The following is a 22,973-nucleotide window of genomic DNA, read 5'->3' as shown; positions in this document are numbered from 1 at the left end:
CTGAACGTGGTCGATGAATACTCCAGATTCCCCTTCGCCATTCCATGCCCCTTTATGACGTTGGCCACAGTCATCAAAGCCCTCAATAGCACCTTCCCCCTGTTCGGTTTCCCCGCTTACATCCACAGCGAACGGGGATCCTCCTTTATGAGTGATGAGCTGCATCAGTTCCTGCTCAGCAAGGCCATTGCCTTGAGCAGGAAGACCAGCTACAACCCCCGGGGAAACGGGCAGGTGGAGAGGGAGAACGGGACGGTCTGGAAGGCCATCCATCTGGCCCTACGGTCTAAACATCTCCCGCTGGCAGGAGGTCCTCCCCGACGTCCTCCACTCCATCCAATCGCTACTTTGCACTGCGACTAACGAAATCCCCCAATGAGCGTCTCCTTGCCTTCCCTCGGAAATCCACCTCCGGGGTTTCGCTCCCAACGTGGCTGGCAGTTCCAGGCCCCGTCCTCCTCCGCAAGCACGTGCGGCTCCACAAGGCGAACCCGTTGGTCGAAAGGGTACAGCTGCTGCATGCAAACCCGCAGTACGCCTACGTGGCATACCCCGTCGGCCGCCAAGACACAGTCTCCCTCAGGGACCTGGCACCAGCTAGTTCCCCACCCTCCCCTCCGAGTGCCCCGGCCCCACCCATCCTCCCCCCCCTGCGCACCTCACTACAGCCCCACCCCAGGACGATCCGTCCTCCCATTGGTTCCACCCGGGGATGAAGATGAGGACTACATGCTCCCGGAGTCACCGGCGACCAAGCCGGCGCCTGCATCACCACCGGGACTGTGGCGCTCACAGCGGAGGATCAAGGCACCCGACCGGCTAAATTTGTGAACTTTCACCAAACTGTACACTTTAAAAATTCTCACATACCTGTTTTTCCACCACCCCTGCTGGACTCTTTTTTTTTTTAATGGGGTGAATGCGGTAGTCACCACTGTTTGTATAATACGTGTATTAGAGGTAAGGCTCCTGTACTACAGGTACGGGGGGTAGATCCCTGCCTGCTGGCTCCGCCCAGTAGGCGGAGTATAAATGTGTGTGCTCACCGAGCTGCTGCCATTTCGGTAGCAGCTGCAGGAGGCAACACATCTCTGCTTAATAAAGCCTCGATTACTCTCTACTCTCGTTGTAATTGATAGTGCACCACAAAGGTAGATCATGGCCAATCTACCTAACCTGTACATTAGGTCTTGGTCTTTGGACTGTGGGAGGAAACCCACAGACACAGGGAGAACGTGCAAACTCCACACAGTCATCCAAGGTCGGAATCAAACCCGGGCCCCTCGTGCTGTGAGGCAGCAGTGCTAACCACTGAGCCACCGTGCTGCTTCCTGTTTTATAACATGGGCAGACAAATACTCCGAGGCCCCGACCGTAGGGCTGCTGACAGAGAGGGAAAAGCTGCAAATGGACTAGGAAAGCAATGTACCAACTCCGACAGACATGGGGGACCTTCTCCGAACACGGAGACAAGGCTGACCACCTATTGACTCACCAGCTGAGAAAGCTGGCAGTTACGAGAGAAATAGCTCAGGTTAAGGATAGCAGAGGCAGACTGGTAACAGAGCCAAATGAGGTAAATCTGGCATTTGAGACCTTCTACCGGGGACTGTATACCTCCGAGCCCCCCAACGGGGACATGGTAAAGAAACAGTTCCTAGTCAGACTGGAACTACCAGTCTGTCAAGGATCAAGATGAACGTACTGCCAAGGTTCCTCTTCCTGTTTAGATTCATTCCGATCTTCACCCCCAAGGCCTTTTTCCAAAACGTAGACAATTTAATCATGGCATTTGTGTTGGGGGGGTAAGAACCCGAGATATCCCAAACCGACACTCCAAAGACGTTGGCTTTACCGAACCTATAATACTACCACTGGACAGCAATGGCAGAAAAAGTGAGGGGATGGGTACAAGAACCCGACACAGATTGGGTACAAATGGAGGAGGCATCCTGTAAAGGAACAGCCCTCCGGGCCCTAGCAACAGCAGCACTCCCATCCTCCTCAACAAGGTACACAACGAGCCCAGTGGTAGCGGCCAGGCTGAGAACGTGGACCCAGTTGAGACAGCACTTCGGGATAACCCAAATGTCCCTTATGGCCCCCATCTGCAGCAATCACAGATTCCCCCCACCATGCTAGATACCACCTTCAAAAGATGGAGGCGGATCAGGGGCACACTGACTGTCGGGGACTTCTACGTAGGGCACAGACTGGCGACACTGGATGAACTGACGAGGAAGTGGAAACTAGCAAAAGGACAGGAATTGAGATACCTCCAAATAAAACACTTTCTCCGCAAAGATTCAGTAGGGTACCCCGGGGCCCCAGAAAACACACAACTAGAGGACCTGATAGGCACAAGCAGCGAGAAGGGGGGGGCTATGTGGGAAAATATACAGACAGCTACTGGACAGAGCTCGAACACCACTGGACGAGACCAGACAAAAATGGGAGGACAAACTGGGGACAGAGGTAGGGTGGGGTCTCTGGAGCGAAGCACTGAGCAGGGTGAACTCCACCTTCCCCTGCGCAAGGCTAAGCCTGATACAGGTCAAAGTGGTACACAGAGCGCACCTGACCAGAACCCGAATGAGCAGGTTCTTCCCAGAGGTGGAGGACAAATGTGAGCGGGGCCAGAGGGGCCTGGGGTCCCAGAAAACAGACTACTAGAGGACCCGATAGACACAAGCAGCGAGCCTAGGGGGGGGCTATGTGGGAAAATAAACGGACAGCTACTGGACAGAGCTCCGAATAACACTGGACAAGACAATCGACAAGCGGAAGGGGGAAAGGGGGAAAAAAATTAAATTGGCGCCCCATTTCACGGTTGAATGTGGATTACAACATTGTCCAGAATTTTTGGTGGCAGCTAGGAGGTGAATGGATCTGCATAAGGTGACTCCCGCTTGGGGATTCGATTTTGAGCCTGTTTTTGCCTGTTCCACAGGTATTGTTTGGAAAAATAAAGTGGTATAATTTGAAAGTTTTGGTTCCCCCTCCAGCTTGTGGTGTCTGGAGATTATAATACACAGTGTGATACACATTTTGAAATGTTTGTAATGTTCTTTCAATATTTTCTGAATCAGGTATATGTCGTATATTTTCAACTTGTTATAACGTGAGAAAAGATTATGCAAACCAGTAAGGAACTGTCCAGTTTTGTAATCAATTAATAAAGAATATTAATTAACTTAAAGGAAACACGTGAGGAAAGCTCCAATACGCCACAACAGTACACTTCACTGCAATAATTTTTTGAAAATATAAACATCGAGTACCCAATTCATTTTTCCCAATTAAGCAGCAATTTAGCGTGGCCAATCCACCTAGCCTGCACATCTTTGGGTTGTGGGGGCAAAACCCACGCAAACATGGGGAGAATGTGCAAACTCCACACGGACAGTGACCCAGAGCTGGGATTAAACCTGGGACCTCGGCGCCGTGAGGCAGCAATGCTAACCACTGTACCACCGTGCTGCCCCACTTCACTGCAATAGTGGCACACAGTACATCAAAACTGTCCCCCATTCCCAGCTATCTACATTCCTGAACTCGGTGAGATGGCCCTTGCCCAAACAACATCTAATAGAACTATGAGCTAAATCCAGCATATAGATACCACCCATAGGTTATCTTCCAGTTTAGGAAAGCCTTCTTCACTTCAGTGTAGCATTCTCCTCTTGAGTTTTTAAAACAGCAACTTTCAGCATCAACTTGTGTTTGGGAGACAAACTGTGCAGCTGCTTACTGGCAGTACCTTTCTCCTCCTCTGCTGCTGTACACAGTTACTCTGCTGTGGATGTATTGGTTCCCTCCTTTGATGGACCAGGTTTTTAGCAACAAGGTGCAAATTGTATTCTTCTCTCTCCACTTTGAACTTGCCTCTTCCACAGTTTTAACATCTATTTCTATGCATTATTGTTCATCCTGTAGTCACTTAGGTAAGCACTATTGCTACTCTAATTAACATATCAAAGAACCCATTCGAACAGATGCATCATCAATCCCACCATTTTACCAACTTCTATTTTTAATCTTTATTTTACTCAAATCTTAAATCTTCCTTTTATTCCAATTGTAAGGGTCCTTCCTGTTTGTTTATTCCCTTATTTCGTCTTTCTTTTATTTTTGCCATTACATTTTCAATCCATGTATGATTTATGCATGTATCTTTAAGGCAGCCTGCCACTTTAATTTGTTGTAGGGAAAAATCCCTTGTACCAGTGCATTCAAGAGGCTGAGTCTCAAGGCAAGGTTCAAAGCGTTGTTCTTTATTGTACAATTACTGAAGCCTTCAGGGAGACCCACGCAGCCAGCTCAGAAACAGTGGCTTGGCCACGTTGATCTCAACAATTACACATTCGCTCTGGATTTTTATAGGAATCCAAATTCGAGCAGGAACATTTGCTCATACATAATAGTTAAAGGGTAGTTTTGATTTAGATCTCTCAGACAGGTTTAAACTGAGACTATGCATCTTTGTCAATTTGCATCTGTATGGTGTGTGTCCGTGTTGATGAGATTATCTGTGCTCGCTCCGGTGTCCCTCCCTTGTCAATTTGCATCTGTATGGTGTGTGTCCGTGTTGATGAGATTATCTGTGCTCACTCCGGTGTCCCTCGTCAATTTGCATCTGTAGTGTTAATGAGATTATCTGTGCTCGCTCCGGTGTCCCTCCCTTCTTTAATGTGTTTTCCATTATCTCCCTGATGTGTCTCAACTAAATCAACCTCCGATGCCTGTGGCTGTGCTATGCTTTTGTTTCTGTGTTTGCTAGATGAGGTGTTCATGTCATCTGTGTCCTGCTGTGTGTGTAGGGGATGCTAATCTAATCCATACATTTCTTTTATTCCTTCTATTCTGGTTTCTTTGCCTGCCTTGGCCATTTTATTAATATATTATTTCATTCTTTCTTAAGTCTTTGCAATACAGTTGTGCCATATATCCCACTGCCAGGGTCTTGACTCGCAGATATCCCGATCTCCTGGCCATGGGGCCATTTTAAGATGCAGCTTTGTGCTGTTGCTGGGCAGAACAAGTGTCTTCCATCATTAAGATGCAGCTTCGTGCTGTTGCTGGGCAGAACAAGGGTCTTCCATCAATTTCGAATTAAAGGTCTCCCAGCTGCGCAGGAGGGGATTTAAACGAATGTTCATCCGGGTGACCCCTTCTGCATTATGGGCACATTATAAACGGCGCCAATCAGTCCAATAAATGTTAAACGGTGCCAATCAGTCCAATGAAACAGTTTCATAAAAGAAGAATGTTTGATGAGAGGAGATAAAAATATGGTCTCGGAAAATGGCCTACTTCAATTTCAAGCAGGAGAAAGCTATGGCTTTAATTCAAACAGAAGGATCCAGAAGGCTGTGCTGATTTAAATTGGTGATTGCAGAAAAACTGGCACCAATGACAAGAGTTGTCCAGCATCGTAACGACTCTGTTGATTGATTTGGCTGGTGGCCAAAGAATTGGCCCAAAAGACCGTGCTCTGCCTGGTTACAAGTGGTGATTGGATCTGATCCCACTGGTATTTTTCCAGGCTTCAAAGGTTGAGTTTTCGGTTTCAGTTTGAACTGGCAGCTCTGAGGAAGGAAGGCCCTCCTTTCCCCTCTCAGAAAGTTTGTATTAATGTAATAATTGCTTATTGTCACAAGTAGGCTTCAATGAAGTTACTGTGAAAAGCCCCAGATTTCTGAATTGGCAGGTAGCCTGGATGAATCTCTGCACAGGAAAACCAGCCTGTGCAAGCAGGGAAGAACCGACCAACACTTTCTGCAGAAAAATTTAAAAAACATACAAAACTTGGTGACTGTAATTATTGGGCAGTCAAGGGCCAAAGACTTCGGGAATTTTTCTAAAATTATTGGTTAATTCACTTGTGTTTTGACTGTGGGGCACATGGGGCTAGAATTGACCACGCACTAGCCCAGGGAGGCTATCTTGGCACCTGGAATCAATGAATTGAGGTGGTTAGAATAGTGGCAAATGGAATTCAATTCTGAGAATTGTAAGATAATGTATTTGGAGGGACAGAGTAAGGGCAGCACAGTAGCATTGTGGATAGCACAACTGCTTCACAGCTCCAGGGTCCCAGGTTCGATTCTGGCTTGGGTCACTGTCTGTGCGGAGTCTGCACATCCTCCCCGTGTGTGCGTGGGTTTCCTCCAGGTGATCCGGTTTCCTCCCACAGTCCAAAGATGTGCAGGTTAGGTGGATTGTCCATGATAAATTGCCCTTAGTGTCCAAAATTGCCTGTTGGGTGGGGTTACTGGCTTACGGGGATAGGGTGGAGGTGTTGACCTTGGGTGCTCTTTCCAAGAGCTGGTGCAGGCTCGATGGGCCGAATGGCCTCCTTCTGCACTGTAAATTCTATGAATCCACAATAAATCATGGGACATGGGCGTTGCTGGCTGGCCAGCATTTATTACCCATCCCATATTTATTGCCCATCAGTAAGCCAGACCAGGTAAAGATGGCAGATTACCTTCCCTAAAGGACATTAGCGAACCAGATGGGTTTTTAAACCACAATCGGCAATGGTTTCATGATTATCTTTAAACTTTTAATTCCTCTTCATAGAATTTCCTTCTATCAACGTGACCTCCAGTTCCACACATCCAAGAACGTGTATGTTCCTCTACCTTTGTCTTCGAGCCATCCTGCAAGATGCTGCTGCATGCCAGCCAAAGCCCTCTACACCTTTACTGCATGTAACCAGCACTTGAGATTTAAATCCACATGTCCAAGTATGTTAAAATCATGATAGACATCATCCATTGGACTTTCAAGTATGCATTTCTTATTAGTACAGTACCAATTTAACAACGCTGTACACCTTTTGGCCAAAATTACCCCTTGTATGTATTCACTACTCCAATCATTTTCCTTCTGCTGACTGTTTCTGCATCAGTTTACACACCATTCCTGACTCAGAAGCAATATTGTACAATGGTACTCGCAATAGTCCCAGAATATTTTAGGCAAAGAACACAAGGAAAAAACTTTGAAATGCCTTTTATTTTTAAAGAAGGAAATCTGTTTTTCTTTTTACAGGGGAATCAGTTTTCCACATAAAACTTGGAAAATAGCATAATCACAACCACATACATTATTGATTTGTACAATATGCTATGCTGCTAATGCAAAAATTACAGGTTTTCTGAACTTTTACATATGTACAATTTACAATAAACTGCCAGAAAAATGACAAAAATAAACTGCCAATGTTTTTCCTTGCATATCAAAGAAAACTGAAGTCTGCCATTTTGGCAAACACCTCTCCCTGAATAGTTTTGATTCTTCAGTTTGTACATATAAACTGTCCTGAGATCAAAATGGAAACAATTTGGCAAAAGCAATGTCCCAGGAAAAGGAATAAACATTCTAAATTTTTAAATTGGGAGCGGTTAAATTTTGAACATCTAAACCAATCGGTACTAGAAAAATTATTCATTCAATTTTCACATTTATTCCTCATTATCCCCTCCCCAGCTTGTGCCAGTTTTGCCTTCAGTCACAAATGAAGGGTGGTCTGATCCTGGGACTGGTATAGAAATGCTGTCATTTGGGAGGGTATTCCTTCTGCAGACATGGCTAATGTCCTGCAGTTTTTTTTTTAAATGCTCCTCTCCAAGATCAAACACGATTAAGTGTTCCACTAAGAGGTTCAACCAATAACGATACATAAATTGAGAGGGATCAGGCCTCAGGCACTCCAATTTGGCAATTCAGCACCATACTTCTGAAATTATAAAAATGCTGCTTTCCTCCCCAAATAAAACTCTAAATGCCATAATCACATTATCTGGAACATTGCTGCTGTATCACACACATGCATAAGTTAACAACCTCCAGAGCAGGAAGCCTGTGGAAGTATCATCTGCTATATGCAGAGTACTCAACACAGTAAAGCATGGCACATCATCCAAAACCAATAGAACTTTATTTACCAGCTTGTATTAACTCAAAATCAACTGATATTTTAATTTTTCTTTAACGACTTAATTTTTCATAGCATTACAAAATTCTATTTCCTTTTTCTAATATTGTACTTTTAATCAGAATCCCAAATGCATAGTCATTTACACTGTTATTTCCAAAGCGTTACATGTTGCTGATCAAGCTAACAGGTGTGAAACGTTTCAGAGATAATGTCAAGTATGTAAACAAAATTTTTGCTCCATTGAACTTTTCTTCTGTTTTCTCAGTTGTTCTCCAAATTGTTATCTGAAAGAAATCTGAGCTTAAGACTGCATTACGATTCAGCTGGATATAAGATATTTGGGGAAATTATTTTTAAAATAAAGCTCAAGTTAATTCCTAAACTGCTATCGTTTTATAGCTCGTCTTGCAGCAAAATGGAGTACTTGCCATAACACTCTGATGTTAACAATAACATTGGATGTGAACGGATTTTTAAATGTAAAGAAAATGCTGAAAATGTACAATAGATCTGCAGTATAAAGAAAGGCTGATGATTTGCGTGGCAGTCTTTGAAAGCCAGTCTTGCCTGAAAAATAATCCTCTTTATAAAAGAGGTTGGATATCCAAATCAAATGTATATAGTTTATATAAATCAAACTGTAAGTGGGAATCACTGTTATTGCTATTACCCTTTATTCCATTATGCTTCAGGATTTAAAAAAACTCATCAAGCAATACATTCTGAAAATTAATTCACTGCAACTATTATTTCATGGACTGACAAGTGCAAACACATGATGCAGTAGCTTAAAATTACATTTTCTGGGCAAGTGCATTTTGATATGTTCACAAAATACTAGAAAGAGAATGCAGATAATTCATAGTCAGAAAAAGAGATCGAATTTTGTCATTACAAGTTACCTTGAACATTCCCCCTCATTAAATAGAAAATAGGCAGCCTGTATCAGTGCAACAGTTGTCTTTGAATCATCAAAGAGGAATTTTGGCTGTACAACAGAATGGTACGTAGTTTTCCCAATGCTTTTATTACAAATTACAAGTTCAATTCTTGTGCTGTAGCCAATGAGGAAGAGAGGTACAATACAACTGGTCACATATTTCCTGGGCAGGGGAAAATGGTCAGAGTTTCTATTCCAGATGGCAATCCATCTTTTACCAAATTGCCTGAGAACATAAGGTTTGGGAAGAGCCACAGTGCCTCCATTTGGCCAGCTTTCTGACACTAACTGCCCAGGAACACATAAAGTTCATGCAGTGAATGGGAATGTTATTAAAAAATGTGTTCAGGATCACTCTCGACTCTGCTCAACCCAGTCAAATAAGCCTGATGATACTCAATATTAGGCTAACAATTAATCCAGGGTGCCCAAGAAGCACTAGAACTGTACCTTGCAAAAGCCAGTACCTTAATATCTGGACGTTATAACGATTTTACTGTAGTTGTTAACTCATGTTTGACATCAACTGCATTTTTAAACTTCTAAAAGATACATGGCTTTGGGGGAATATCAGGCACCATTGTTTCCTGTTATGATATGCCTTTTCAGCAAATAGACGGATAACCTAAGTGTAATGTAGTAAGATCCTGCCTCTACAAACTATGCATTTTAAACAGCAGTGGCAGTGTTGGAATAAATCCATCCATTTTGTACAGTTTCACATGTACAAAATTAGAAATGGTAGGTCAGTCATAGCACACTAGTTCAGTTACATAATTACGGAATGATAGGGTTGTGAAGTGTTGGAAGGCAAATATTAGCCAATGTTTTTCTTGCTCTGCTACTAGGAATGGGAGTGTCATAGGAGGTCACCTGTCAATTCAGTTAGAAATAGTGTACCATGCTCTAAAGGGAAAAGTTTGTACTTGTAATTGACCGGGTTGGGAAGGAGCCACATAAAGGAATTTAAAAATTAACAAGATTAAATTCCAGTTCAGGATGCAGCTAGTACCATGCACAAATTTGCTGAACAGAATTCTCTGGCCATTCGCTGGCGGCAGGATTCTCTGGTCCCATCGGCAGAGTACCACCTCCCAGTGGTTTCCCAGCCATGTCGGGTGGCTTCAATGGGAATCCCACTGACAGCCGCGGGACCAAAGGATTCGGCCACCAGAGAACGGTGTGCCGCCTCCTGCCACCGAGAATCACACAGCTGGGAGACTGGAGAATCCTGCCCTATATGCAAGTATTATGCTGCTAAACTAATTATTGGAAATTAAGATAAAATAAAATCATGTTAATAAATTAAATGAAAATAAAACTGTATGCTTCCATGATCCAAGGAATTACCTGTGGAAATATGCAATATGAACACTGGTTGATAATTAAGGTATATGAAGATTAATTCAGAGTCAGACTCCCCCATTTTTCAAACTGCCATCTTTACATTCATTGGAATATAGTTGAGAATAAAACAGAGAATTTCCTGTTTCTCTCTTGATGTGTTTATTGCTCCATTAAGGGGATCAAAATTGTTTGTAGTTAGTTAACAGAAATGAGTTCTGTTGCAAATTATTGGACTTTTGCGCTTACTCTATAATTTGACATTTTCTAAATTCATCAACTGATGCAGAATTAGCACCATTTTTCCATCGACCTAAACAATATTCAATATTGAGGGATGTTTAACCCGCAACAAAATTCCTAACTGGAAGACAATTCACCGGTTTAAATTCTCAGTTAACACCACTCGCCCACCCGAAATTGATGCCACACTAATTTTACACCCTACACAATTTCACTCACCATTGAATGAAGAGTAATATTGGGCCTTGGGTAAAACCAGAGTTTCACCTCATCCTATAGGTTTCCTGTCTGGGGAGTTAGGTTAAAATTACCCTCTTAATTTTACATATAACCATAGCCACCTCGTCAAAACGACCCCTCTATTTTGAAATGGACATTGAATGTACAAAATCTGACCATGTCGAAATATTTGGCAATATCAGAGTTGGGGTGGGAGGGGGTGGTTGCTGGTGTAAGACATTTGGTTTTAATGTGCTCCTGAGAACCACCACCACAAAAAAAAAGAGTAGAAATATCATCTTGTATCACTGTAGGCACAGATAAAACTGAAGGCACCAATTTATTTTTATGAACACAAATCCACACTAATAAACTGTGGATCAGCTAAAAGGTCACTTGCCAATACAGGTTTAAAAAAAATCAGACTGAACAAAATTGTAGCTGCTGTCATAAATCATGTTGTATGTCAGAAATTACATTCTCTCACTCAAGTGAGTTTACAGATATTTTTACCATCTCCTCCTCTTCAGGTGATCATCTGGCATCCCCAAAACATTTTGCACATGACAAACGTAAAGCTCAGCTACAATTTTTTTTAAAAGGCTGAACAGCATAAAAAATCATTTTAAGGTGACTTGCTCAGTCTCCACCTCATACAAAAATATGCCTGAGGTAAAATGGAAAACAATGTAGACAAGCTATCTCAGGTATAACTGGATCATACCGCTAAAGAATGGTAGCCAATGGTCCTGCTGTGCCAAAATATTAGCAACTTTGTTGATTCACAAGTTTTAATAGGTCTTTGCTGTGTGTCTTTTAAAAGCTAATGTTCAAGGTTAGGATGTTTAATTTCACTGTCATTGTAGATTTTTATAAAGGCCAAAACTGAATAACTGAAAGGATAGGTCAATTTGATGCAACCGATAGGAAAAACAATAATTAACTGATTTAAGTACAGACTTTAAAAAAAATATGGCTTGCTGTTAAGTAGCTAAAGAATATTTACACATTTTGTAAAATAACAAAATTTTAAAAAACAATGCAGCAGTTTTGTATGAATCTGAAAATAGTAAATTAAAGCATCTGTACAAAGACTTCTTGGAACAGTCAGCAGTGGGTAGATGTCTTCAGAAAACCACAGCTAATTTTATAACTTCAGGGAGATATTACATGTTCAGAAAAGTATTTTATAAATGGGCAGAAGTTATTTTAGGTCCCATGCCTGTTAGCAACTTGAAAATTTAATTAGATGTGTTGCATTGTTGTCATTACAAACACTATGGAATTACCTTTCTTGCAATATTTACTTTGTGATCTGCAATCCATAATGGAGTTAAAGATGTCTTTATCAAAGGAAATTCTGTTTAGCAACTTGTGTACATCAGTGACTGTTGTAGATCTAGCCAAGTGATTTATGTTGTGTATTCCTCTGGATGATCTTTGTTGTGGAAATTGGCAAGCAGCTTGGAGTTCAAAGATTTGCACAGGAACTCCACTAATGACTCATTACAGTAGCATTATGCTACCCCAATATAGGGCAGCAAAGTTCCAAGTTTGATACCTGTTAATTTCTGTTGGATTATATCAGTCTGAGGAGAGGCTTTAGTTATCCACAATGTCTCAAGACTGCAGAAGAAAAATAACAGCCAATGTTCCTGCATTATCGTTCAACATTAGTCTGAAATCATGTGCATGAGAGTCAAAGATCATGCTCGAGTGAAATAACCCTACCTTTCCTCAACCTTTTGCCCTGTGTACCTCGACACACATATGGATATTCAGGCAAGGTACAAAATGGTGATGGAATTACATTTCACTGCCAATCACTTCCTTTAGAAGTGGAGGGCAGAAAGGATGTTCTTCTAAACAAATTTTACAAACTCTGAAAAAGGATGCAACTTCAGTGTAAAAGTACAGACTGAAGGTACTAATATTGTACTGTACACCACCAGCACACTGGTGAGCCACAGTTTGGGAAGATACTTTTCACTCTTAAGTATTATTATTGGAATATCACAAGATTTATCATCGCAAAAGAGGATTTCATAGTTAATCCATGCTTTCTGAATTCACTCAGATTAGAACCCTCTTAAAAAGGTAATATTTAAATATTGTTTTTAATGAGGTTTAAAAAAAACTCTACCCTCTGCTAAATTTGATGGCCAACATTAAAAATTTGGGGAAATGTTGAGGTACTAACGAAAAGTAATTTAATAAACTAAAGACGATTCACTTAAAACAAAAGGAGCGCGCAAACTGTAAAGTAATTTAAAACAGGGGTAAAATTGATTTTTAACCAGACTATGTCAATTAGGTATATAACTCTTAAGCTATTACTCAACTTTGTGCCAAACCATTCCTCACATTCAAAATAAATCTGCATTGTTTCTGCACCAGCAATTAGATCATAATCAGGTCGGAACTGTGTAAATACTGATTTTCCTCTCCATCTTTCAATAAATTGGAAAAAAAATGTTCTGATCAATAAAACCATTACTATTACATTGTTCTTGTTCTTTGCCCAAACACAGAAAACAGCAAATTGATCAGGCACAGACGATGATTGCCAATGTGACAGAAAATTTAAAGGATCAGAATTATCCAACTTACTACTAAATTAACCTATTGCTCATTAATGTAAGTAATGTTAAGATTAGTACAAAGAAAGTTACAGGCTTTTGAGCAATACTGTACACCTACTTAAAAGGGAAATCTGTTTTTTCCTATCTTTCCTGAAAATTTCCTTCCCTTCTGCCCTGCACCTCCAAAACAAATCTCTACTCTGGTATGAAAGTACACAAGCTTTAGACAAAATTATTTGAATTGAACATTAATTCAATTAATGCAAAGATATCACAAATTAGGGGGGAAAAATGGATGTAAAACTTGTGTTTCTTCCTGCTGCCATTATCCAGTGTCTAAATGTGAACAATAACTACCTGCCCACTGGTGAGACAAAAGGTATGCTGTTCAGTTGGCTTAAAATACATGCAAGGAAGCAAAAATAAATAACTTTCGCTGTAGTGCTTAATAGTAGAAAAAACAAAGTTACACATTTTTCTAGCTTGGTCCATGGACATCGCTAGAGTTGGCTTATGTACTACTGCAGTTTCTTGTGCTGTTACTACATGTTCCTTAATGGTTGCAATATCGGTCATGATTTTGTGTCCGAGCACAGCCAGCTGCCCCCACTTTCCCAGAAAATAAACCCAGAAAAATATAAATATAATCCCTGAAATTTTTCGAGAAAACAAATTCACAGTGGTACAATGCCAATAAATGGCTTCATCTCAGTCTCTCACTCTCATGGGTATTCGCCGTACCCGTCCCGACCTGGACACTTTAGCAATCTCATTTTGTAAAACGCTGTCTGTATCTGAATCATAATCATCATATCTTACAGTTCTTCTGCCTTGATTTCTGGTCCTTATTGCAGATGGTCTACAAACACAATCCCGTTTTACATAATCAGAATCATCATCATCATCATCCCCCTCGTCATCATCGCTGTCCAAGATGTTTTGCTGCTTCTTATATTCAAACTTGCTGGTGACTTTTTTGGAAAAAGCTATTTTGTTTTTTCCTTTCCCTTTAACTTTTTTAGGTCTCCCTCGCTTCAATTTTGTTTTTGCTTTCACTTTAATCTTTGATTTCGCTTTCGTCTTAGCTTTCACATTGTAATCACTATCCAAATCAGAAACAGATCGTGATTCAGTGTCTGACTGGGATTTTGATTCAGAACTGGAGCTTGAACTGCTTTCAGTCCCAGACCTGGTACTGCTACTCGAACTGGGTTTCTGGGCTTCTCCTTCCTGCCGCTGCTGGCTCTCAGACAGAGAGTCATCTTCTTCCAAAACACAGGCATACTTTCTTCTCTTAACTGCACCTAACATCTCCTGTTCCTGCTCAGAATAGGAATCTTCTTCCTCAGAATCACTCAAGATCTTGCGTTTCTTAGCTGCCATTGTCTGCCGAACCAATTTTCTGTTGTCTCCATTTACCTGAGTACCACTTGTTTCTGAAATTAAACAAACAAAAAAAAAAATTAGTTTTACCGTTAAACCTCTTCAGTTAGAAGAGGGATTAAATAAACTCAAAATAAGAAAGACCTGAATCAGAACTTTTAGTAGACATATCATTAAACCTAAACAAATCACCTGACCTTCTGGAGAGTCAGAATGGAAGTGAAAGATGACAAAGATAAAACAAGATAGATCTAAAGTTGAAAAAACTCAGCAAAAGGATATCGCTGTCATCATGCAGCCTCCCTCAGTATTGTGCTGAAATATCAGCATAGTTTACAAGTACAAATTTTATTGTAGCCCTTCTGATTCAGTTGGGTACGTGAGAAACTAAATCGTACTAGCACTTAATGACAAGAAAGTAAACCAATACCTCAACCGAACAGGAGAATGAATACACAAACTATCGTTAAACTCTTCCCCCAGAAAGAAAACCAAATTACAATTAAATTCAGCAACAGAGCTGAAAAATAGCAATCCATGGTACACAAATGATTTTATCAGATTTTCTGGGTTGCCAATCTCTACTGAACTGCTAGGCAAGTGAAAGTTAAAAACTTGAGATACTTTCCAGATGTGTATCTAAACCAATAGGTCCAGAAAATTAATTTACATATAGAAAAAGCTCAATCATGCTCACCCGATTTTTGTTTAGGCGACACCTTTTTTCTTATTGTCCGACTGCTACCTGGCACAGACTCTGCAGAAGCACCATTCAGGGAAGAGGCTGTAGACTTCATAGTACTTTCATTCTCTTCAGCAGAACTTTCACTGGAGTCTTCATGTTCTGATGCAAAGAAACACAACATCATGGAAAGAGTTGTTTTTATTTTAGTTATGCAAACTCTTTTGAATGGATCATTCTCTTCTGACATAAAATATTTGCTCCTAAACTCTGTATTTTCACTCAAATCATTAGTCACTAGGGGATGTTTCACAAAGGTGTCACTGCTAATTTTAATTTTAAAAAGGGTATCCAAAAATCATAATCTCAATTTGCAGTCAACAAGAGATCATCACTGAAATCTGATGTTTTGTATACCAGAAATCCTGCTCAATTCAAAGAAACTAACCCAGAGACAGTTGGGGACTATTTTGTAAAAATTTAGAGTACCCAATTATTTTTTTCCAATTAAGGGGCAATTCAGCATGGCCAATTCATCGACCCTGCACATCTTTTTGGGTTGTGGGGGTGAGACCCACGCAGACACAGGGAGAATGTGCAAATTCTACACGGACAGTGACCTGGGGCGGGATCGAACCCAGATCCTCAGCACCGTGAGGCACCAGTACTAACCACTGCGCCACCATGCTGTTCACAGTTAGGAACTATGCAATTTCCCAGAATCCTAGGCTTGTGCTAACTGTGAAATGGAAAGGGCTAGTAGTGATGCAAAATTTATAGAGGGCAGGTCAAGCTGATTTTAAATAAAGAACATTTATGCACATCAGTATTACGATTTCTTGTAAATTTTCTAAGATTTCTACAGCAAGGAATGAAAAACTTAGACTACGAGGAAAGATTTAATAGGTTGGGCTTGTTTACCTTGGAACAGAGGAGGGTGAGGGATAACTTAATTCAGGAGTACAATTGAGGAGCCTAGATAAATAAGGACAATCCATTTTTGTCTGCAGAGAGATCAAAAACCAGAGAGCACAGATTTGAAGTAATTGGTAAAAGGATTAGAGGAGAGATAAGGCAAATAATTTATACGATCTGAAGAGAAACCAGAGTATACTGGATTAGCGGAGGAGGAGGAAACATTTTTTCGCCCAAAATTGGGATCTGGAAGGCTGGTAGAGCAAAAACTCAAACTTCCTAAGTGTGGTGACCAGAACTGAATGCAATACTCTAGTTGTGGTTTAACGAGAACTTTCAGGTTGTGCATTACCTCCCTGTCTTTATACTCAATGCGTCCATTTCATAGAATTTACAGTGCAGAAGGAGGCCATTCGGCCCATCGAGTCTGCACCGGCTCTTGGAAAGAGCACCCTACCCAAGGTCAACACCGCCACCCTATCCCCATAACCCAGTAACCCCACCCAACACTAAGGGCAATTTTGGACACCAAGGGCAATTTATCATGGCCAATCCACCTAACCTGCACATCTTTGGACTGTGGGAGGAAACCGGAGCACCCGGAGGAAACCCACGCACACACGGGGAGGATGTGCAGACTCCGCACAGAGTGACCCAAGCCGGAATCGAACCTGGGACCCTGGAGCTGTGAAGCAATTGTGCTATCCACAAGGCTACCGTGCTGCCCCTTCAAAAAATTTAAATGACCATTCCAGGTTAAATTTGAGACTAATTACACCGATCTCATTGGGGAAGTTTAATTTATGAAGTCCAAGATCCCATTTGGTTTCCTAATGACTCTTCCTTTATGTCATAGAAACTGACAACATGGAAGGAACAGACTAATGTTCTGGGGCCATGGGTTCAAATCCCACTCCAGCAGCTGGTGAAATTTAAATTAAATTAATAAAATTTGGAATTGAAAGCTAGTCTTGGTGATGGTTATCATGAAACTATTGTCATAAAAGCCCATCTGGTTCACTAATGTCCTTTATGGAAGGGAATTTGTAATCCTTAGCTATTCTGACCGAGATGTGACTCCACACGGACCTCTGAAATGGTCTAGCAAACCACTCAGTTCGAGGCCAATTAAGAGTTATGCAACAAATGCAGGCCCTGCCAGCAATGCCACATGACAGGACAAACTAAAAAATAAAATTCACGTGCATTTTTGAGTATTAGGAGGGTTTCTGCTCTACCCTGCTCTCAGGCAGTGCACCAGATCCCAATCATCCTCTGGTTCATAGAATTTCCCCTTGAATTTCCTCTAAACCTCCTAGTCTTTCATCTACAGTGCAGAAGGAGGTCATTCAACCCATTGAGTGTGCACCAACCCTCCGAAAGAGCACCCTAGCTAGGCCTATTCGCTCACCTTATCCCTGTAACCACACCGAACCTGCACATCTTTGGACACCAAGGGGAAATTTAGCATGGCCAATCCACCTAACCGGCACATCTTTGGACTGTGGGAGGAAACCAGAGTACCCGGAGGAAACCCACACAGACATAGGGAGAAAGTGCAAACTCCACTCAGTCACCCAAGGCCAGAATTCAATCCAGCTATTCATATCCACTGTCTAGACATCCCATAATTTTACACACCAATTAAATCTCCCCTCAACCTCATCTGTTTCCAAGTAAATAACCCAAGTTTATCCAATCTTTCCTCAAATTCTCCAGTCCAGGCAACATCCTCCTAATTCTCCTGTATCCTCTTTTATACAATCACATATTTAATGCAGTGATGAGAACTGTATTCCACAGTATTCCAGCTGTGAACCAACTTTTATACAGCCATGCCATCTTAAAAGATCTATGCGCAAGTACCTCCTGGTCCCTCTGATCCTGCACGTTTAGAACTGTGCCAGTGAGTCAATATTGCCTCTTGCTATGGGCCAGGGTTTGGAGAACCCCAAAGTGTATCATAGAGCTCACCTGACCCACAACTTTAACAGACTGTGGTTATGGGGCGCACACGGGCCCACTCTGCAGGTGTGATGCAACAGAACTGTGCAGTACTTTCAAATTAAAACAATGTTTATTTATGAAACCAGTTGACACTTTATAAACCCACAGTAAACATTTTAACAACTATCAACTCTAATCTTCTCCACAGATACAATATTCCATAAGTAAACCGGAATCTTTCCTTATTAACATCCATAAGACAAAAGACCCTTTTTAACACAGGGATCAGGTTTAAGTTCACTGCTCAGAGCAGTCAGCACTTTGAAATGACCCAATTGATCTGGAGACAGTCTTTAGTTTGCAGCGAGAGATCCTTATACAGCTCCTTGCTTTTCCTGCAGCTATCCAGCTCTCAAAACGAAACTAAAACACACCCTGTAGCAAACAGCCCAAAGCAAAAGTAAATGCAGACAGACAGCCTAGCTCCACCCACTCTCTGATATCACTGCAGCTATCTAATAAACACTCATTTCTTAAAAGGTACTCTCACATGCCACTCTCCTTATCTCTTCTTCCAAAATTACCTCACATTTATCTTCCAAAATGACTTTGCACTTCTCTGTATTAAATCCAATCTGCTGCTTGTCCATTCTGTAGGCTATATGCTGTTGCAGTTGGCCTGTATCATCCTCACTATCTGCCACTCCTCCAAGTTTGTTAACATCAACAGTTTTTGCAATTCTGTATTCCAACATCCAAGTCATACATGTATATTTTATATATACTTGCTGTTTTCTGTCCTTCCACCAATTTTTTAAATCCAACTTGACAGTGACCCTCCTAACCCATGAGCCTCAATTTTGTTATCCAGCTTTTTACGTGGTGCTTCGCCAAACGCTTTTCTAAAATCCACAGAGACAACATGCAGCACATTCCAATCAACCTTCCCTGATACGTCACCGAACACGAGTCGAGCACGATCTGACTCTTACAAATCTGTGCTGGCTATCCTTAATTACTCAGACCCCATCAAATGTCTATTTATTTTTTCCTCAGATTTTTGTTTCTAAAACTTTACCCACCACGGATGTCAAACTAACTGGCCTGTAGTTGTTCAGACGAACAAAAACTTGGGTGGTACGGTAGCAGAGTGGTTAGCACTGTTGATTCACAGCACCAGGGACCTGGGTTCGATTCCCAGCTGGGTCACTATCTGTGCGGACTTTGTATGTTCTCCTAGTGTCTGGGTGGGTTTCCTCCAGGTGCTCTGGTTTCCTCCCACAAGTCCCGAAAGACGTGCTTGTTAGGTGAATTGGACATTCTGAATTCTTCCTCAGTGTACCCGAACAGGCACCGTAGTGTGGTGACGAGGGCATTTTCACAGTAACTTAATGTACTTGTATGACATTAATAAAAAAAAAAAGGAAAAAAATAACTTAACAAAATAGGAGGAGAGTCATTTGGCCTCTCCATTCGGCCTGCTCTGCCATTCAAAAAGATCATGGCTGATCTGATTGTGACCTTAACACCACTTTCCTGCCAGCCCTCAAAAGCTCTTGACTCTCTTATTCATCTTAAAACAAAATGTTTTCAAGGCTGATTTAGACAGTGACCCATTTCCACTGCTCACTGGGGAAGTGAATTCCAAGCACGAACAGAGAAGAAATATCTCATCTCAGTCTTAATTTTCAAATTGTAGCCTAAGTTCTAGCTTCCGCCATGAAAAGGAACATCCTCTTAGCATCTACCCAACCAAGCCCACTCAGGATCTTGTATTTTTCAATAAGATTCCCTCTCCTTCCTCTGAACTCCAATGAGTATAGACCCAACTTACTCAACCTTCCCTCAGGAGACAAAACCCTCATCCCAGGAATCAGCCTAGTGAACCTTCTCTGAAAATGTATGTCCCCCTCCTTCAGTAAAGGTGGTGACCTAAACCATACACAGTATTTCTTGCACTCTTTTTTGAATAAGGGTGTCACATTTACCACTCTGCAGGCTAAAGCTCTATGCACCTTGTACAAGTATATTCAAGTCTCTCCGAACGTCACTGTTTTCAAGTTGCACACATTTAAAAAAAATAATTTGCTTTTCTGTTCTTACTATCAAAGTGAATAAACTCACTTCTCACATTATACTCCACCTGCAACTTCCTTGTCCACTCAATCTGTCTATTTTTCTTTGGAGCTGCTTTGTATCTTCTTCTGAGCAGACATTCGTGCCTTGCTTGTATCATCAGCCAATTTGAATATATTGACTTTGACACGTGTAATGTAATAGATTGCAAGTAATAGAGTCCAACACTGATCTTTGCAGCCCTCCAACTTGAAGTGTCCCATTTATCCCAATTCTCTAACTCGTGTGCTAATCACCTTTCATCCCTGTTAAATTTCTTACCCCAAATCATTTTGGAAAGTCAAACTTTAATGCTGAATACAGGGTTAAAGGCAGGATTCTTGGAGGTGTGAAGGAACGGAGGGATCTTGGGGCCCATGTACATAGATCCCTCAAAGTTGCCACCCAGGTTGATAGGGTTGTTAAGAAGGCGTATGGTGTGTTGGCTTTCATTAACAGGGGGACTGACTTCAAGAACCACGGGGTTTTGCTGCAGCTTTATAAAACCCTGGTTAGACCACACTTGGAATATTGTATCCAGTTCTGGTCGCCTCATTAGAGGAAGGATGTGGATGCTTTGAAGAGGGTAGAAAAGAGATTTACCAGGGTGCTGCCTGGACTGGGGGGCATGTCTTATGAAGAAAGCTTGTGGGAGCTAGGGCTTTTCTCACTGGAGCGAAGGAGGAAGAAAGGTGACTTCATAGAGATGTACAAGGTGATGAGAGGCATGGAGAGAGTGGATAGCCAGAGACTTTTCTCTGGGGTGGAAATGGCTGTCATGAGAGAACATAATTTTGTTTTTGTAAATTTAGATTACCCAATTCATTTTTTCCAATTAGCATGGCAATTTAGCGTGGCCAATCCACCTACCCTGCACATCTTTGGATTGTGGGGGCGAAACCCACGCAAACACGGGGAGAATGTGCAAACTCCACACGGACAGTTACCCAGAGCCGGGATTGAACCTGGGACCTCGGCGCCGTGAGTGAACCGTGCTAACCACTGCGCCACCATGCTGCCCCGGGGGGACACATAATTTTAAGGTGATTGGAGGAAGGTATAGGGGAGATGCCAGAGGTAGGTTCTTTACACAGAGTGGTGGGTGCGTGGAATGCACTGCCAGCAGAGATGGTGGAGTCAGAGTCATTAGGGACATTTAAGCGACTCTTGGACAGGCACATGGACAGCAGTAAATTGAAGGGGTGTAGATTAGGTTGATCTTAGATTAGGATAAATGGTCGGCACAACATCATGGGCCGAACGGCCTGTACTGTTCTATTTTCTATGTTCTAAATCCATGAGCCCTTATCTTGCATATTAATCTTCTGTGCACCTTATTGAACATCTTTTGGAAATCCAAGTATACAACATCAACTGGTTACTTCATTTACCTTACTTCTTAAAACCCCAGAAAGTTCTTAACAAATTTATCAAAGACAATTTTCCTTTCATAAAACTATGCTGACTCTGTCTGATCATACTCTGATTTTCTAAGTGCATTATTAAGACTTCCTTAATAACAGATTGCAGCATTTTCCCAACAAGCAATGTCAGGCCTCTGGTCTCTAGTTCCCTATCTTCTCCCTCCCTCCTTTATTGAACAGCAATGTTACATTTCCTAACTTTCAAACTGCTGAGACTGTTCTAGAATCTAGGGAGTTTTAGAAAACCATAACAACTGCATCCAGTATCTCTGCAGCTACCTCTTTTAGACCTTTAGGATGCAGGACATCAAGCTGTCTTGAGAAAAAGTAGTCTGCCTTTACCACACAATCAGCAAACAAATATGGTGCCCTTGCTGTGTACAGAGCTCACCAGTAGAGTTGCGAAGAGAACACCAGCTGGAGCCAGAGGGAATGACACTGAAATCATATAAAAGTGGGTCAACTAATTTTGTGCCTTGCCCATTGTGGTCTAACAGGCACAGTCATACCACAAGGCACAACCCACACCCAAAATCGGGGGACATAAATTTCTTGCATTTAAAGTTCTCACCACAGAGATCGCTAGACGTCTCAAAACTTTCTTCAAGGTCATTGGCGAGCATCCTTGCAAAGTCCACACCAATATGTCAAAACTTGCATATCAACAATTCATGATGGCCAAGTGTTTTACAAATGTCAATAAAATCTGACACATGAAAACGCAGTAACAGATACACAACTACACTGCATGATAATCTGATGGTTATTCAACAACTTGTATTTGTATAGCAACTTGAACAAAATATATATTCGACATATATGAATTAAGCTGAATTTAGTTTGTTTGCTCACCTGTTGTTGATCCCACTGATCCATTCGGCAAGCCTTTTTTTCTTTCTTTTTTAATAGTTTGGACAGGTGTCTTGGTCCTCATGTTCCTTACTCTGGGTGATGTGGAAGAATGCTCAGAAGCATCACTGCAGGCACTATCTCCAGTACTACTTGTGCTGTTCAGAGATGAATGTAATGAGGTAGATCTTTTGGAAAGATGTTCCACTTTTGCTGGAGGCTTCATTAGTTTCCGTTTTCGTTCTGGACTAAACATTGCACAAAAACATGTAAACAGCTCAAGATGGTGCATGTAGAAATGGTACAGAGGTTATCATGGGAGATTTTAATCTGCATGTCGATTGGTTTAACCAGGTTGGTAAAGGCAGCCTTGAGGAGGAGT

At 41.7% G+C, this 22,973-nt stretch overlaps 2 protein-coding genes across 4 annotated transcripts in view; one reads left to right on the top strand and one right to left on the bottom strand.

The window, feature by feature from the left end:
* Positions 1-22,973, top strand: part of LOC140427717 (proteasome assembly chaperone 1-like) — a 357,213-nt gene that overhangs the window by 230,842 nt on the left and 103,398 nt on the right. The gene's annotated exons all lie outside the window — the stretch shown is intronic.
* Positions 7,006-22,973, bottom strand: part of LOC140427609 (bromodomain and WD repeat-containing protein 1-like) — a 110,346-nt gene continuing 94,378 nt past the window's right edge. The window contains 3 exon segments of the mRNA XM_072513017.1: positions 7,006-14,712; positions 15,357-15,503; positions 22,595-22,839. Of these exon segments, the coding sequence (XP_072369118.1) occupies positions 13,985-14,712; positions 15,357-15,503; positions 22,595-22,839 (1,120 nt within the window). The 3' untranslated portion in view covers positions 7,006-13,984.

Source organism: Scyliorhinus torazame, chromosome 8 (genome assembly GCF_047496885.1).
Source record: "Scyliorhinus torazame isolate Kashiwa2021f chromosome 8, sScyTor2.1, whole genome shotgun sequence".
Lineage (NCBI taxonomy): Eukaryota > Metazoa > Chordata > Chondrichthyes > Carcharhiniformes > Scyliorhinidae > Scyliorhinus > Scyliorhinus torazame.
Note: the sequence above shows the minus strand (reverse complement) of the source record. Positions and strands in the feature narration are given on the sequence as shown.